This window comes from Cololabis saira, chromosome 1, assembly GCF_033807715.1.
Source record: "Cololabis saira isolate AMF1-May2022 chromosome 1, fColSai1.1, whole genome shotgun sequence".
Taxonomy (NCBI): Eukaryota; Metazoa; Chordata; class Actinopteri; order Beloniformes; family Belonidae; genus Cololabis; species Cololabis saira.
In genome coordinates this window covers 43,134,709-43,152,797 of record NC_084587.1, presented here as the reverse complement: position 1 = coordinate 43,152,797, position 18,089 = coordinate 43,134,709, and the positions used below count along the sequence as shown (strand labels likewise).

General features: G+C 42.6%; 1 protein-coding gene across 7 annotated transcripts in view; it reads right to left on the bottom strand.

Annotated features, from left to right (window-relative positions):
• The window catches only part of LOC133446251 (VPS10 domain-containing receptor SorCS1-like), a 248,106-nt gene that overhangs the window by 28,593 nt on the left and 201,424 nt on the right, over positions 1 to 18,089 (bottom strand). For all 7 annotated transcript variants that reach the window (XR_009782821.1, XR_009782822.1, XR_009782820.1 and 4 more), the window contains exons 12-16: positions 14,172 to 14,248; positions 12,732 to 12,823; positions 12,352 to 12,459; positions 6,204 to 6,321; positions 552 to 685 (exon numbers count right to left, since the gene is read on the bottom strand). Coding sequence is in view for 3 of the 7 variants with exons in the window: in XM_061724266.1 (XP_061580250.1) it covers positions 552 to 685; positions 6,204 to 6,321; positions 12,352 to 12,459; positions 12,732 to 12,823; positions 14,172 to 14,248 (529 nt within the window). In the remaining 4 variants the exon portion in view is untranslated. The remainder of the gene's footprint in view (positions 1 to 551; positions 686 to 6,203; positions 6,322 to 12,351; positions 12,460 to 12,731; positions 12,824 to 14,171; positions 14,249 to 18,089) is intronic.

Sequence of the window (18,089 nt, the reverse complement as noted above, 5' to 3'; positions counted from 1 at the left end):
GATGTTACCACAGCAACAATGTTACCACAGCAACCATGTTACCACAGCAACGCTCTTCCCCAAACTAAACTGAAGGAGCGCACCGTGCATGTGCACGTCTGCGACAGAGAGGATGGCGAATGTTCTTGCCAAGTGGATGTAAAAGGTTAGGACTGCATCTGCTCAAGTCTGTTAAAAAAATAAATACATGACTTTATAAATCCACTTTTTTTGTTGTAATATATCAATCTTTTGATCTGCCACAATAATGTAATGAATTTAAAGGAAAACACTTCAAGTTGAGGGCTTTTCTCACCAATTTTTAGATAAGATTAAAAAAGAGATTAATTAGATTAATTAATTACAGATCTTAATTAATTTGCTTGACAGCACCATAATTTACTACTCTATCCGGTACATTTTCCATAATGGAGCTAAAGTACACCGAAGCTATATATATATCGTATCTCATGAATCCACAACTAAAAGGTGGGTTTTGTTGTCATCCTGAACATCCACAGGATCCACAGGATGGATCTCTCAGAGAAGGTCAGAGAATAAGCTGCTCTTACCACTCAAAGTCGGCCTCTGTGCAGTCGCAGGCGCCTGACGTCATCGTCACCGAGTAGGCTTTTCCCATGACGCACCTGGACGTGGGCTTCAGCTTCCGGTAGATCCTCTTCACTCCCATGAGGCACGGCTCACCCTGCGGACCCAGGTTAAAGATCATTTACAGTACGGGATACAACCGGACGTGTCGCATCAGTGTCGTACGTTGGACTGCTCTAGACTTTTTAGTATTTCTTTTTTTACTTCAAAAGTTGCGAGCTCTTAGTCCATATTTAGCCTTGTATCAACACTCGACCAACTATGAGATACACCTGGTTCGGGCCAAGTTGGACCTGCCCCTTTTGCTTTAGGACCACCTTCATTCTCCATGTTGCAGGTTCACTGGAAACATTCCTCAGAGGACTTGGTCTAAACTGACACTGCTGCAACACAAAGCTGCAACAGATTTCTTTTTAGCCACACGTCAGTAACGAGTTCTTCCTGCCCCCCCTCCCGCCATCCAGGCTCCTCCGCTGGACTGTGGAGTACAGTGATGATTTACAGGTTGTTACGCGCTGCGTGATGGAATTTGATACAAGGCATGATGGATCCATGCTGTCGTGATGTTGACGCCAAACCAGTCCTGACTAAGGGTGGGTATTGGGAAGGACCTCACGATACGATACACATCACGATACTTGAGCCACGATACGATACACATTGCGATATCCCGATTATGCGATATCCCGATTATTATATTCTACATAGTTCACCGAAAAATTTGAAAATGCATTACACATCTTAAAATCCAAGTTGTACGTTCATCAGATTATAGTGACAATTCATGGGAGAAACTGAGTCAAAACAATGTTTTATTATAACTATACAAGCTAAAGTTACAACATATTTGTATATGTTTTTCATATTTTTTACATCATATGAAATTAACATTAAATTTAGTATGAGGTTGCTTTAATTATGTGGCAAATGATAGAAAGAAAGATGGGTACTAAAACCAAGGACAGGCACAGTGATCAGTCAGTATAGATATAAATCCATAAATAAATAAACCTCTGTCCATTATTTTTCATTTTTTAAGGACAGGCAATTGTGTTATATAAAAAATAAATTATAAAATGAAACAAAACATGAAATAAAACCTGAGCTCAGTGCAGGGCCCTCCCAGGGTTGGTAGAGAATGGCAATGCCCAGGACTGTCACTTAGGTAGGAGCACTGGGTGATATAATGGGAAAGAAATCGGGGATAAAAAAAAAAAAAAATCGATATTCAAATTTTGAATATCGATAGTGAATCGGCTGGAAAAGTATGGCGATATATTGCCATATCGATATTTTTGCCCACCCCTAGTCCTGACAAACATGTAGCAGCAGAAACTGACGTTTTTAGTCCTCTTTCCTACTCCCGCCATTGTTTCAGCCATCTGGTTCTGGGAATATAAAACTTCTCAAGAGTAATCCAGGGTGAGTTTAGTCTTTAAAACAGCGACTCTACCAATGATCTGATCTGCTGCTCACTTTGAGCCTCAGCAGCTCATCTCGCCCGTGTCTACAGGTCTACCTAATAAAGTGACCAGAGAGAATGTGAGGGAAGTGAATGAGAGCAAAACCAGAAGAGCACAGCTCACCAGTCCACATCTTCTGTTTTATTTTATGACAGAAATTCTTCCTTTGACCATTGGGTGTCAGTAATAAGACACCTCAGAAACCTGACCGCGTCCACAGTCAGAACATCAGCTCCTGAATATGAAGACCTAAAAGCTCCCTCGTTATCTTAAAAAGCATAACAACATCCTGTTTTCGGACTCTGTGTTTATTTGGGACCACTCCAGCGCCTCATTTAGCCGCCTTAGCTCCGTAATTGGCGTGGACCTTGTCATCCTCTGAGCTGCGTGTTCTGATCACCAGCCTCCTCTGAGCATATGGGTGTCCAACCAATTAGACCAGCGAGTTGTGAATAAAGGGCTTCAGGACTGCGGCTCGGCAGCAGGACCGTCCAGGTTGAGGGGCCGTTTTAAAGCTCGCAGGAGGCAGTGCCGGTGGCGGTGGCGGCGGGAGGACTGCTCCAATCAGTACTCGAGTTGTAAAATAAAATCAGGGGGGATGGTGGATTTTATCATATGGGGACAGATAATTTGTGCTGATTACAAATAATATAATATATTACAAATAATAGCAGTGACCAAAACAGCTGCAGAAATACTGCAGGAATGACATAGCAGCAGTTAAATGCAGCCTTCTGTAAGCTTTAAATATCCACTGGGCTTACATCAAATACATCAAAACACAACAATAAAAAACACTTTTCTGAACTTATCAATATGACTCTGTCCTTCACAGGATAAGTAACATGGATCACTGCAAAAACTCAAAATCTTAACAAGAATATGTGTCTTATTTCTACTTAAAATGTCTCATTTTAGTAAAAAAAATCTCATTACACTTAAAACAAGACTCATCACTGGAAAAAAACAACAATTTTCACCTGTTTCAAGTAGATTTTCACTTGAAATAAGTAGAAAAATCTGCCAGTGGAACAAGAGTTTTTTGCTTGTTATTAGAAGTTAAATCTTGTTCCACTGGCAGATTTTCCTACTTATTTCAAGTGAAAATGTACTTGAAACAGGTGAAAATTGTCAAATAAGTTATTTTTCTGGTGATGACTCTAAATGTTGAAATAGCAGTAAAACCACATTCATTGATGAAATGACATAAGGGATGGAAAGGGGGGATGGCAGTTTTACTGGGGGGATGATTTGGGCCGTTTTTATTTCAGGGGGGGATGCCATCCCCCCTCAACTCCAGTACTGGCTCCAATCACAGTTTGAGGAATGTTTTGAGACATTTCCGGCTTCAGTTCCCTCGCTAGCCAGGCTGAAAGCAACTGGTGATAACGGCTCATTAAATTAAAAACCTTAATCCTCTTTAGGGCCCTTTTGCTTATGCGAGAGGATGGAGGTCTCGCTCATGTGCTGGAGGTGCTTAAGTGCAGAGTCTGCATGTGTAATCACTGGTTCTGACCGAGGCGGAGTGCCGTCGCACCTGTGAGCCGATTCCTCCGACTGACTGTCTGCCGGGCCCCAGTTCAGGGATCAGAGGAGCAAACGGGCCCCTGACTTACTGCCCCTAAGTCCTCCATCATGGCAATTGAGAGGTGGAGGAAAGTATTTCAAGTTATGTGAAAAGTGGATGACTGATCTCAGACTTTGTTCAACTTTTACTCTCAGCTTTTTAAAAGTTTCATGGGTGGACGTTAGCGGGAACGGGCGGATTCAGGAGCTCTCACAGGACCAGAGGCCACATAGTTCTGGCATATGAGACAAAAAACACATTTTCTTATTGTACTGCCACCTAGAGACCTACTGATGATTTAAATAGACCTACTGATAACCCCACCCCTTAAAGGAGCTGTATGTAAGAGCAATAATAAAACGAATCATAAAATGACCCCGATATGTCAACAGACATTTAAAAATCATGTTCATTTCAAATACTTATGTCACTGACAACAGCACTCAAGCCAGGATATTCCAGTTTAAAAAGAGGAGTTGCAGCCCTCAACTGATGTTTATGTTGTCATTTTTTGTTTTGGCCTGAAGCTCCACCCTCCACCTATCTCCCAATCACCAAGTCAGTATTGTTTCTGAATCTCCACCCTCCACCTATCTCCCAATCACCAAGTCAGTATTGTTTCTGAAGCTCCACCCTCCACCTATCTCCCAATCACCAAGTCAGTATTGTTTCTGAAGCTCCACCCTCCACCTATCTCCCAATCACCAAGTCAGTATTGTTTCGGCATCCGGGTTGCCAGCTCGGCTCTAATTATGGCAGCCATGGCAGCCTACGTTCCTGCTGCATTCTGCAGCCAACCTGGCAACCTCTGGTCGGGGGGAGGGGGGGGAGGGTACACGCCGCTCAACAATATTTTGAAAGTGACTGCAGTACCAGTTTTGGACATTTCTTACAGACGGCTCCTTTAAACATGAATGAGCCAATGGCTATTGATTATCAGTTATGCAGGGACCAGAACCTGGACACGTGTTCAGCTCCACAGAAAAACACTGGAATATCCTGAATTTTCGTCTGCTTTTTGGATTTGTGATCATGATGACAGTAAGGCGAGGCTTCAGTAAAGCCCCTCCTCCAATTTAAACTCTAATTTAAGATACCTAAGATACCTTAAGATTTCCTCAATGGTGTATTTAAACCCCATATAACTGCTCCTCAGTCAAAGGTGGTTCATTTGAGTCTAAATAATTAGTTTAAAGGAGCTTGAGGCTCCTTTTAAGAAATGAGACTCTCTAGCGCCACCCTTCACCACGACGGCCGTTGGGGGTACTGCAGCCAACAGTGAAGCCGGCACAGGAGAACGGGGAGAACGCTCATGCAGCGTCATGTGACGTCACATCCGCAGCCCAGCGCGGGAAATTCGGGACCGAATTGCAGCACATTTTGCAGCACACAGCCTGTTCAAGGCAACGGAGAGATACACTAGAGGGCTCATTCTTTTTGGGTTTGGAACGCTTCATCTGACATTATTACTAGAAAACTTAAAATGTATACGAATTTTTTTCATAAATCCTGCCTCAATCCTGCCTCATGCTCCTTTAAAACATCTCAGGACAACAATTTTCTATCAGTCACCGTTTTAAAACTGTAAACACACTGATGACTAGCAACAGTAACCAAGGGGAGCGGGGCTTATCGATAGGTTAGGCAAGACAAGGCAAGTATATTTATATAGCACAATTCAACACAAGGTAATTCAAAGTGCTTTATATCAACATTAAAAGCAGCAAGCCACAATTAAAAGGTACCGGTACATAACAAATAAAATGATAAGAAAAGAGGTAAAATAATAAAAAGCACAAGTTGTTAAAAGTAAGGGCAGTAGAGTAGGCCTACAGCAGGTAAGTTTAATTTAGGAGTACGCTTGAGTAAACAGTAATGTTTTTATCCTGATTTAAAGGATCTACAGTTGGAGCAGACCTCAGGTCTACAGGAAGTTTGTTCCACCGGTGAGGAGCAGAATAACTGAACGCTGCATCACCTTGCTTGGTTCTGGTTCTGGAACCACAACAAACCAGATCCAGATGAACCTCAGGGGTCTGGGAGCTTCATAGGAACTAACAGATCCAGCATGTATTTTGGTCCAAGACCATTCAGGTCTTTGTAGACCAGCAGTAAGATTTTAAACTCTATCCTTTGACTCACTGGAAGCCAGTGTAGTGATTTCATGACCGGTGTAATGTGGTCCAGTTTCCTGGTGTTTGTAAGGACTCTGGCGGCAGCGTTCTGGATCAGCTGCAGCTGCCTGATAGATTTATTGTTAAGGCCTGTAAAGATGCCATTGCAATAATCCAACCTACTGAAAATGAATGCATGAATACGTTTTTCCATGTCTGTTTGGTTGAGTTATGACATGTAGTTTTAGCTGCCTTTGAATTTTTAAATAATAATGATGATGATGATAATAATACTACAGTCTTTGCTGCTTTGACCCATAGTTAAAATGGATAAATCGCACATTTTCATCACTGATGCAAATGATTTCTTTATATTTCAAGCATCGGGAAGTTTCTATAGTAAAATGAAAAGTGAATTTTAGTCTGAACTATCTTCTCAGTTTGAGCCTGAGGTCTGGAGCCGACGCGTACCTGGTCGTGCAGGTGCCACGTCTGGTAGTCGGCCTCCGTGCACCTCCTGTTGAAGATGGACCTGAAGTCGATTTTCACCAGCTGCCACTCGGAGCGATGACTGACGTGGCCGAAGATCCTGGAAAACAACCAATCCGTCCTGGTGAGCCTCATCGCTGCCTGAGCTTCAAACCAGGTCTGCCATTCCGTCACAATCGCGATTAAAAGATTTCTGTAGTGAACTCATGATTCATTGCAGTTAATGAAATCAAAAAAGAATAATGTCTAACTAAACTTTTTAAGCAGTTTCTAATAAACATACGTACAGCCTGGTTGTGTTGTCGGATTTCACCACAACAACTCTAAGGGGATTCCTCTTCGCCACATCAGGTGAATTTATATAAAGAAATACGATTATTTACAATAAAAGGCATAAGCATTTGATTGACAGTCTATGGCTGACCATCAACCCTTCCTAACCAGTTGTTCATGGTAACAAAGCTTCGGCTAAACCCAGCGCTAATTTTGTATTTCACTTTGATTGACATACGGTTGCCGTGTTAACATTTGTGTCAAAACAACGGAAAATTTGAATATATTGTAAAAACGTAATTCGTAGTAAATTTAACTAAAGGTGAAACAAATATATTATTTCCCACTACATTCAAAGTGAGATATTTCAAGCCTTTATTTGTTATGATTTTGGTGATTATGGCTCACAGTTTATAAAAACCCCAAATAAAAAATAAATTAGAGAATATTTTATGAAATCAATAAACAATTCCATTATCAAAATTATAACAAATAAAGGTTTAACATATCTTGTGTAAGACTAGGTAAGACTAGGTAATATATTAGTTTCACCTTTTAAGTTGAATTATTGAAATAAATTAACTTTTACACCATATTCTAGTTGAATTATTGAAATAAGTTAACTTTTACACCATATTCTAGTTGAATTATTGAAATAAATGAACTTTTACACCATATTCTAGTTGAATTATTGAAATAAGTTAACTTTTACACCATATTCTAGTTGAATTATTGAAATAAATTAACTTTTACACCATATTCTAGTTGAATTAACACTGGTTATGTTGTCAGATTTCACCACGACAACTGTAAGGGGATTCCTCTTCGCCACATCAGGTGAATTTATATAAAGAAATAAGATTATTTACAATAAAAGGCATAAGCTTTTGATTGACAGTCTATGGCTGACCATCAACCCTTCCTAACCAGTTGTTCATGGTAACAAAGCGTCGGCTAAACCCAGCGCTAATTTTGTATTTCACTTTGATTGACATACGGTTGGCGTGTTAACATTTGTGTCAAAACAACTTCAAAAGCCTTGATATCGAGTTAGCGTTTGCTCCAAGTGACGAGGCCTAACAGTTATAGCAAGTCATTGCCTCGTAAGTAAGTAAGTAAGTAAACTTTATTTATACAGCGCCCTACATATATACAGACCATGATCCCAGAGCGCTTCACAAAAAATAAAAACACAGTTTAGAGATACAAACAAATTTAAGATTAAAAGGTCAAGACAACACATTTACAATCATAACAGCCCCAAGACAATTAGGAAAACGCCTGCACAAATAAAAAGGTCTTTAGTTGCCTTTTGAAGGAGTCAACAGACTCCATGGAACGCAGAGAGAGTGGAAGATCGTTCCAAAACATGTCTCGTAAAGGAGACATGTTATTCAGTTTTTTTTTAATCAAAGGTAGACAGTTTCTTAAAATTTACATAAAATATTTGTGACATATTTGGCCAAAATCCCACAGAGACCCAGTACAACAGCTCCCTTTTCAACCAGGTCTTCACAGCTCTGTTCAGAGCAGCTACTTTCAGGGGCGGAGTCAGTTATTCAGCTCCACCCCCTTCTTCTGCCAGTTGTGTCTCATTTGCTCCCGCTCACTGCTAAGAAAACAGGAAATGCAACCCCCTTTAAAGTCAAACGGCTTACGCAACAACTGGGTTGATTTAAGTCTGGGGTTTTGTGCTGATAGCGACTTCAGACTCGTGCGTTTAAGCTTCAAACACTGATTTTTACTCTTCTTCATATGTTTGAACATGAAAAGGAAAAATCTGAGCCGTAGAAGATGAAACATGTAGAAAATGTAAGCAGCGGCTCTTCAGTTAAGTGTTTTGTAGTCTTTAGCATCTTGAACCGAACCGGAGACAAACGTACAGAAACATAGATTGTGACTATCACAAACGGCCGTGCAGCTCCTAAACGCTTCCCTCCCGTGGAGCTGCCAATCACAGCAGATAAGACCCACATCACAGCTTTTTGACTTTTGTTGTCGGTTGAGAGAGACGGGAAACATCTGCAGGGAGGCACGGCTAGATGAGAGGCTCTGCTCTTTACTTTTGGTCTTCCAACAGACATTTCTGCGCTCCAAAACCTTGTGATGATCCAAAAATGGATCAAACAAAGCCGCTGGTCGGTTGGAACAAGTTCATCACAGGTCAGTTACCACGTTTAAACTATTTTAGCTGATTTTTACTCGTCGATATAAAAGTATCTGGCTGCCAGAGATGAAACGAGGACTTCTGGAGCTACGATAGTTAACCACGGTCCAGCTGCTGGGTTGGGTTGGTTGGTGCTAGGGTTGCTACCCGTCCTGTAAAATACGCAATTGTCCTTTATTTGAGAAAAAAATGTTGCGTCCCGTATTGAACTAATACGGGACGCGATTTGTCCCGTATTTTCGTTAACGCCCCATACACACGTCTGTCACACACAGTACTGGAGTTGAGGGGGGATGAGGGGGGGATGGCATCCCCCCTGAAATAAAAACGGTCCAAATCATCCCCCCTGTAAAACTGCCATCCCTCCTTTCTATCCCTTATGTCATTTCATCAATGAATGTGGTTTTACTGCTATTTCAACATTTAGAGTCATCACCAGAAAAATAACTCCAGAAAAATGTGACAATTTTCACCTTTTTCAGGTAAATTTTCACTTGAAATAAGTAGGAAACTCTGTCAGTGGGACAAGATTTATCTTCTTATTACAAGCAAAGAAATCTTGTTCCACTGGCAGATTTTTCTACTTATTTCAAGTGAAACAGGTGAAAATTGTTGTTTTTTCCAGTGATGATTCTTGTTTTAAGTGTAATGAGATTTTTTTTTTACTAAAATGAGACATTTTAACTAGAAATAAGACAAATATTCTTGTTAAGATTTTGAGTTTATGCAGTGATCCATTTTACTTATCCTGTTAAGGACAGAGTCATATTGATAAGTTCAGAAAAGTGTTTTTTATTGTTGTGTTTTGATGTATTTGATGTAAGCCCAGTGGATATTTAAAGCTTACAGAAGGCTGCATTTAACTGCTGCTATGTCATTCCTGCAGTATTTCTGCAGCTGTTTTGGTCAGTGCTATTATTTGTAATATATTATATTATTTGTAATCAGCACAAATTATCTGTCCCCATATGATCAAATCCACCATCCCCGCTGATTTTTTTGTACAACTCGAGTACTGGTCACGCACACATCAACACTAAATTTAACAATAATGAACAAAATAAAACACAGAAAACATTAAGGCCAGCAAAATCTTTGTGGCGGGACAACAGGACCTGCTGCGTCTGTGCGCAGATCTTTATATGTTATTATTATTATATACATATATATGTGTGTGTGCCAGACAGCGGGGAGGACTCGGGCTTCACCTCCAGGTAGGGGTTGGGAATTGGGAATTAAAAGTGCGTTCCGTATTGAACCAATACGGACATATATTATGCTATTATTTATTGATGTCATAATATACAGGTGAAGGTCGGAAAATTTGAATATATTGCAAAACGTAATTCGTAGTAAATTTAACTAAAGGTGAAACAAATATATTATTTCCCACTACATTCAAAGTGAGATATTTCAAGCCTTTATTTTGTTATGATTTTGGTGATTTTGGCTCACAGTTTATGAAAACCCCAAATAAAAAATAAATTAGAGAATATTTTATGAAATCAATAAACAATTCCATCATCAAAATTATAACAAATAAAGGTTTACCATATCTTGCGTAAGACTAACTTTTACACCATATTCTAGTTGAATTATTGAAATAAGTTCACTTTTACACCATATTCTAGTTGAATTATTGAAATAAGTTCACTTTTACACCATATTCTAGTTGAATTATTGAAATAAATGAACTTTTACACCATATTCTAGTTGAATTATTGAAATAAATTAACGTTTACACCATATTCTAGTTGAATTATTGAAATAAATTAACTTTTACACCATATTCTTCACCTGTAGCTATATTCTACAGCTTGGCTGATGTGGACTTACGTAGCATAGGAGGCTATTTCAGTTGCTAGTATGGTTGTCTGTCTCTACAGTCATGCAAGTTCAATGCTATTAAAGCACCTTAAACTTTAAATCAAAGCATTTTGTTTTTTCATATAAAATAAACACATTTTTATTCAGTTTAGAAGTTTTGGGGCTTTTTTTGGCTCCTGTACTGCTGAAATCGGGGCGTCCCTTATTTCTATTACTGAAAGGTGGCAACCCTAGTGCTGACGCCTGCTCCAGGAGCTCAGGAGCTAGCAGCCAACAGGTGCTTGTGGACATGAAACCAGGTGGCCAGACATGTCCCACTGTCCATGGACTGGGCCAAAACCTGGCTCTTTGCAAGTGCTGTCCAAGCCAGATTGGGCCCAAATCGCATAAGCTAATTGTGAGATGGGAGCGAGCAAAGTGTTTTGAGGGCCAGGCTTGGCCGAAATGACCAAATGAAGGACTGGGCCATGTCTGGCGGATATCTGGTTGAGTTTAAGCATCAGCTGGAGTCAAAACCAAACGTTGGCCAAACATTTGTAATCTGTGTGAAATCCCAGGCTGTAAGCATCGTTACTGTTGCTGCACAGTCGGACAATGGAAAGTGACTCATTTTTAGAGCGCCCCCTAGTGGTCATCGGATGAACTGCAGCATATTTTGGGACGTGTCAGTTTTGAAATGAGCAGGTAGCTTGTGTAACCAGCTGCTATGAACAGAACTGTGAAGGCATGACTGACAACGGCACTGTTGTTCTGGATCTCAGGGATATTTCCACCAAAACATCTCGCCTGAGACTTTCTGAAAAAAGAAAAAAGGTCCCAATAAATATCCTTCAGGCAAATATGGAGATATCTTAACCTCATCCACAAAATAATAAATAACACAAATTAAAACTTGCAGCATTTAACCTCATTTTAATGGAGTTCTTCACTCTGACAGTAAATCAAAACAAATCAACATTTTTCCCTGATGTGAAACAAGGTTATGAAACCGACCAAACAAATACTGCACCTCTGGTTGAGCGTGTTTGTGTTTATCGCTCCGCTGCCGACCCCCCCACCAGTCACTCCACAACATATTCATCACAATTAGCACCGGAGGCATCCGACCATGACAGCCACTTACTGTAGAATTAGCACAAATTGATAAGAAAGTGGTGCATGATGGTCTTATGAAAACTAATGTTGAGTGTGCCTGCAGAGAGGGAGCGGTGCCAGCCTTGCCTGAAGCCCCCCCCGCCCTTAAAACCTCCCCAGGAAAACCGTGCTCCTCGCCTCCTTCTGCAGGCCGATGCCTCCGCCTCTCCAGCTGCAGCTGCAGAGCCGTCGCTCCGTCACTCACGCCAGGTGTCGTGCAACATTGATAGGATAGGGATGGAAAGTCTTGGGTGCTGCGGCCCGGGAGCCGCGGCTCTGCTGCAATAATGTGGCGGTGCAGCCTCATGTGGGTGCGCGCCGGCTCGGGGCCGCTCTCATGAGAGGCGTGAAGGAATCCTCATAACTCTGCTTTCTGAGGGCACGCCGAACCACTGCGCTGCCCGACTCCTAGTGACTCCAGCTGAAACTTTTCCCAACTAAACTTTCTGCTCTGTTTTTTGGCTTTTTTCAGATCATTTTGATCATTTTCCGTCACGCTCTTCAAATGGACAGTCACGCTGTCGCTGGCTGCCGGAGCCCTGATCTCCTGTGATCTTAATCTGGAGACGGCCCGTTTTGAAGTCGGCTACAGCTTGAGAGAAATTCTTTTTCTATTTTATTTTATTTTTATTCATGAAAAAGAAAACAGGCGCCGAAGAAGGCTGAACTGAAGAAAGTGCTCGGATACAGAAACTCCGGGAGAAACGGGTGATTAATCAGATTACTCACGTCATGATGAGCGTCTCCTCCCCGGGCTCGCCCAGCACCCCGTCCACAAACAGAGGCGTGCTGGTGAAGCTGTACTTGTTCCACTGCCGGCCTTCGTCGAAGCTCAACCTGAGAACACACGCGGCAGGAGATCCACGCTGAGTCGGGCTAATGACCCTGACAGGTGTCTGGCAGCTTAATTTCAGATGCGACGCAGAGCGCCCAGGAGCGAGACTCATTAGAACTTCAAACACAGAGAGGAGACATGAAATGACGATATTGGAGGAGGCCTTTCTCCACGGCTGCAACCACATCCTCCCCGGAGGTTCCAAGACAAACTCATTTACTTTTGTTTGACTAACTTAAGACCGGGGGGATTAGTCTCTGTCATTAGGACTCACCACAGGTGTCGGATGGGAAGCGGAGTGTGTCTTATCGCAACCAAAGCTCCACCTTGGTCCAGGTAAAGCACTGCGTACTCCTCGTCAAAAATCTGTGGAGGAAAAAAAAACAGTGATGGTAATGCTACTTTAATCAGATGTTCAAAGCCAGAGATTTGACCATTTCCTATGAAATATTAACACTTTCTGGTATCAGAAACGTTGGTACGTGGGCACCAGAAGGCTGGGAAAGCTATAATTCAACGAGTCTACAACTGCTGCCATATAAAGAAAGCATCCTAGAGCAGCACAGTGTCACAGACGTAGAAGTGATCAGAGGTTAACCAATCTGCAAACTTCAGAATAATGTTCCTCATGATGAAGTGAAGAAGGTTGAGTATCTCGTCACGTAGGCCGGTAGCCCTGGTCCTCAGTCCTGGTCCTGATAGCCAGTGGGGGCGCTGTGTTTTTATAGATGTGGCTGCAGGAACATGGCCTGAATGTCTGCTTACAGACGGACCGAAGACTCCGGACAGACAGAAGTGGAGCAGGAGTGTTTGCAGGGAACTCTAACAACAGATGGTGTGATCCTGGACTTGTGACTGTGAAGGAGCACCTCTGCACCCCAGATGTTGAACTACTGGCTATGAGTCCACTGAGGGAGTTCCCCTGTGTTCCCGGTGCGGATACTGCACGTGGTATTACTTAATGCGCAACATAGCACACATTAAGACTTCCCTTTGGGGATTTATAAAGTCTTATTGAATTCAATTCAATACCCTCCTACAGATATATGGCAGTTCCTCGTGGCCGACGTTAACTGTTTAATGTTCAAGTCAAGTGCCACCTCTGGCAGGCTCTCATGTGGGCCTGCAGACCCGCTAAGGATCTGCAGAAGCGCTGGCATATCGTGCAGCGGAAATCACTTGCTGAAGCTACGTTGTGTCTACGATCATGTGCTCTTTGGTACTCTGTCTCACGTTGCTTCTCAATTGAGGTCCTTGCATTTTTCAGCAGTTCTCTCTCCTCCTACAGATGGTGATCCAACATACGGACAAACCCATGGCACTGATTCTGGATGAGACCAGTCAGGTTCTACGGGGGGAGGCCTGGTTACCTCCCGTGTTCGGGTAGAGACACGTTGTGCTTCCTGATTTTCACGACCCACATTTGCACTGTTGAATTACTCATCATCATCATCTTCAACGTCATAGCTTTAAGGATCATTTGGGCAATTCAAGGGGTTGGGAGAGAGGGAGGAGGTTTCTGGTGAAAGGGATGGATGGACGGATGGATGAGCCAGCTCTTGAATGTCAGCTCTTAAAGAACGGAACACCTCTATTCCCAGTGGAAGCGGTGCCATTGCAGTTATACTTCCACACGTCACAAGTAAAGTGGTTGAAATTACATTTCAACCCAACTGTAACAGCATGACATTAAAGCAATAAAGAGAGGCCTCACCTGTCTCCAAGTGTTTCCTGCATCAGAGGTGATGAACACGCTGACGTTGTTGGTGGTCAGCTCTGAGCCGATGGAGCCTGCGGGGAAAATGACAGAATGCGCAGAGGGCAAACGGTGAGTGTTGGAGGGGGAGTTCACGCTTCAACTTTAATACCGAGGGCTTGGAGGCGGTGTGACGGCAGGAAGGCCCGGCCGGCAGCTGCAGAGTAACAGAGCGTGCTAACTCGTCCACTAAGCAGCGTGACATTTGCCCACACACCTAAATGAACCAATAAATCCACGTTACTGTATTCATCTTCCAGCAGTTCCGATCACATTTAGATAAGCTTTCACTAATGCACTTCGAGTAGCTGCGATTGCCTCGATCCGGCATCTAATTGGTGCCAGCTGGTTGTTTTGAGGGGCACGATTGCTCCCCCCCCCCCCCCACCTCCCCGAGCATTTACTCACGACAGCTGAGAATGACTCCAGCACATTTCTCACCTTCAGACGGGGGAAGGAAAAGCCAAGGAACGTTTCCGTCAGGCGTTACGAGCTGGATAATGTCAGCAGGTTTAGCGAAAGAGGTCAGAGACGAAACGCCGCAAAGAGAAAGTGTCTCCTGGAACTGAGTCTAACGTGGGGTACGGTGTCCCGGCCAAGGACACATGAGAGTTTGAGACTGGGCTGCCAACTTTGCAGCTGCAGGACAGCTGGGTCTGCCCACCGCAGCGTGGCTGCCCCCGGTACCAGCGTTTTTTCTGCACTCGGTGACCTTTTCAGGATGTGCTGTGCAGTCGTGTACCTAGTTGCTCGGCGCAGTGCAGGTGTTACCCAATCACAAGTGTCTTCAAGATATTCCTCATTTGAACCTTTCTTTTTTTTTTTTTTTTTTTTTTTTTTACCCTGTCTGCACACATATTACAGTTTTTTCTGAAAGCTTAGGCGCTAATTATGTTCTTGTAGCACAATTTCTAAAACTATTAACACACATAGCAAAACCACTCACTGAGTTAGCGAAATTAAAAGCACAAATACTGCTTTGCACTCAGTTTGTAATTTTGTAACACACACTTTGCAAAACTGTAGGCACAATTCACTGCTTACACTCAATTGCCAAATTTCCAAAACACTCCTAGCAAAATTATACACATGTATGGCTATTATTTACACTATTTTGCCAACTGTCTGGCACACTTTCACATGTGAAAACAATTTTAGAGAATTAGTTCACTTTGCAATCAGCCTAAGCACTATAAATAAGCCACAGGTAAGCTCTCTGTATGGAGTACAATGGAAGGAGCAAGAAGAGTAAGAATCAGAGGAGTTGGAGGAAGAGGACGTGGAGGTGAAGGAGTTGTAGGAAGAGGACGTGGAGGTGAAGAAGCAAGAGGTTTAGAGGAAGTTAGAGGAAGAGGACAAGGAGCAGCAAGAGGAGGACGAGGAGGGGGAAGAAGAAGGGCCAGAGCAGACCCGATATGTCATCATATGGGACAATGTTAGTTTCCATAGGGCTGCTTTGGTCCGCAACTGGTTTACTGATCACCCACTCTTCATGGCACTCAACCTCCCCCCATACTCTCCATTCTTACAGTGTAAATCCCATTGAAGAGTTATTTTCTGCCTGGCGCTGGAAAGTCCACGACCGCCTTCCCCATCAACACGCAGCCCTTTTACAAGCAATGGAGGAGGCATGTGGAGATATTGAGCAGGCATCATGTCAGGCATGCAAGGAGGTATTTTCCCCGGTGCCTTGGACTGGAGGACATCACATGCGATGTGGATGAGATTTACAGTAGTAGCCGGACCCAGAGAGACGGCATGGCTGATTGTTTTTTTTTGTGAATGTATTATTTTGTGTTCTGTGCTGTGTCTTTGTTTTGACGAGTGTGAATAAACACCAATACTTGAAGTTTGGATCCCTGTGTGTTTACAGAACTATGACAAAAGTATGACCTCAAACTGACCTAGCCTACCTTGTGCACAGAAAAAGAAAAAAGCCAGATGTGTTTTGTATTCATACCATCAGTGTGTAGTTGGCACATTATGTGCTTAGTAAATGATGGCATGTGTTTACTGTCTGATATGAAAACACCATTTTTACTAAGGTGTGTAGAGTTAATCAAGCTGTGTTTGATTTTGCAAGAGAACTATAACGTTTTGATAATTTGGTGAAAGGTTTTCTCATTTGTGTGTAGAGTTTAGCAAAAATAGCCAATGTTGCAAAAAATGTACTTAAGGATTCAGAAAAAACTGTAATGATTGATACCATGACGGTAGAAACCAAAAGTATATATATGTGCATTATTACTATATTTAATATATATACATATATATACGCATACATATGCGTACCGTACATAAATATACACATACAAACCCAGTGATTTTTTTTTTTTTTTTTTTTTTTGGGGGGGGGGGGGGGGGGTTGACGACATCCACTGCCAATCCAGGAAGCAGGAACACACGGAAACACACGTCAAGCACTGGAAATCTGCAACAAAAAACCACAAACAAAACACGAAACCGGCACGGAGCCAACCAAAACACGAACAGCAATCGACCCAAATCTTGAGATCTGATTGCAGTCTGAGCTAAGCTATCGCTACCGCTACCTAACCCCAAAAACTAGAGAGCCAGCATGCAGGTGAACGAGCCAGTGTGTATGTCTATGTGTGTGTGTGTGTATGTATATGATCATGTGTGTTTGTGTGTGTGTGTATGTATATGATCATGCGTGTGTGTGTGTGTGTGTGTGTGTGTGTGTGTATATGATCATGCGTGTGTGTGTGTGTGTGTGTATGTATATGTTTGTGTTGCTGTGTATGTTTGTGTATATGCATGTGACTAAGTGGCTATATGTGTGTGTGTGTGTGTGTGTGTGTGTGTGTGTGTGTGTGTGTGTGTGTGTGTGTGTGTGTGTGTGTAATAAACCAAACAAAGCTCTACCTGAAGTGTATCTATAGTGGGGGAGGGGAGGGAGCTCTTTTGAACCTTTCTACTGCTAACAGAATAGTCCAGAGAGCCACAATGATTCTGATTCCTGAAAAAGACTCGGGATTACAGGAATCCAGTGGACGTCTGTGCAAGATTTAGGATGACATAAGCCCAAAGTCGAGCCCGCATTCAGAGTTGGGCTGTGGAGACTGAAGTTGTGTTTTTGTTGTTTTTAGCTGCTTGCTCAGCAGGTTTTTCTCTCTCAGTGCTGTTCCTTACATCTCCACAATTTGTGTAGACTTATCCTTCTCACGATAGCAGCGTCTTGCTTGTAGCCAGCAGCAGCCGGTCCCCAGTGATGGTTTTGTTGTGGCATGCCATCTTCTCCTCTAATTAGGATGTGTTGGTGTTGTGTTTGGTTTAGATGGAAATGGTCTTCATAAGCTTACTGTATGTCAGAGCGTTGTTGCTGCACGCCTTGAGTGCTGTGTATTATACAGTATACCGTGCGTCATGTGATGACAAATGGCATGATCTGCCGCTGGTACCAGGGGTCCCAGCAGAGGGAGGTCAAAAAGTGACCAATGTGATGTAGCCTTTTGTTGCTGGATGGGTTACAGGAAAAATGACAAAAAGGCCGATTCATTCCCGTCACATTTGCGATTCCTGTTTTTTAGCCAATAACCTAAAAGTAATGATTTCCTGTCTGATGCATCAGGCTCTAATGACGTTTTGATCCACTCTACTTTACAATATTGCTTCACTGCATTGACGTTTGCAGAAACAGCTTTTGCTAATCTCTCCTGAGGTCCTTCAACATCATTTCGTTCGGTCTGAACTCGATCGCCGTGATCCTTTTTCTTTCCAGCCACTCTGCTGCAGATCTGCTGCAGTGTTTGGGATCATGGTCCTGTAACAAACCACTTTTCTGACGCCTCTGTATAATTTTCCCGCACACAGAGGGTTTCATGCACCACTCGGACGGTAAATTGTCCGTAGCTC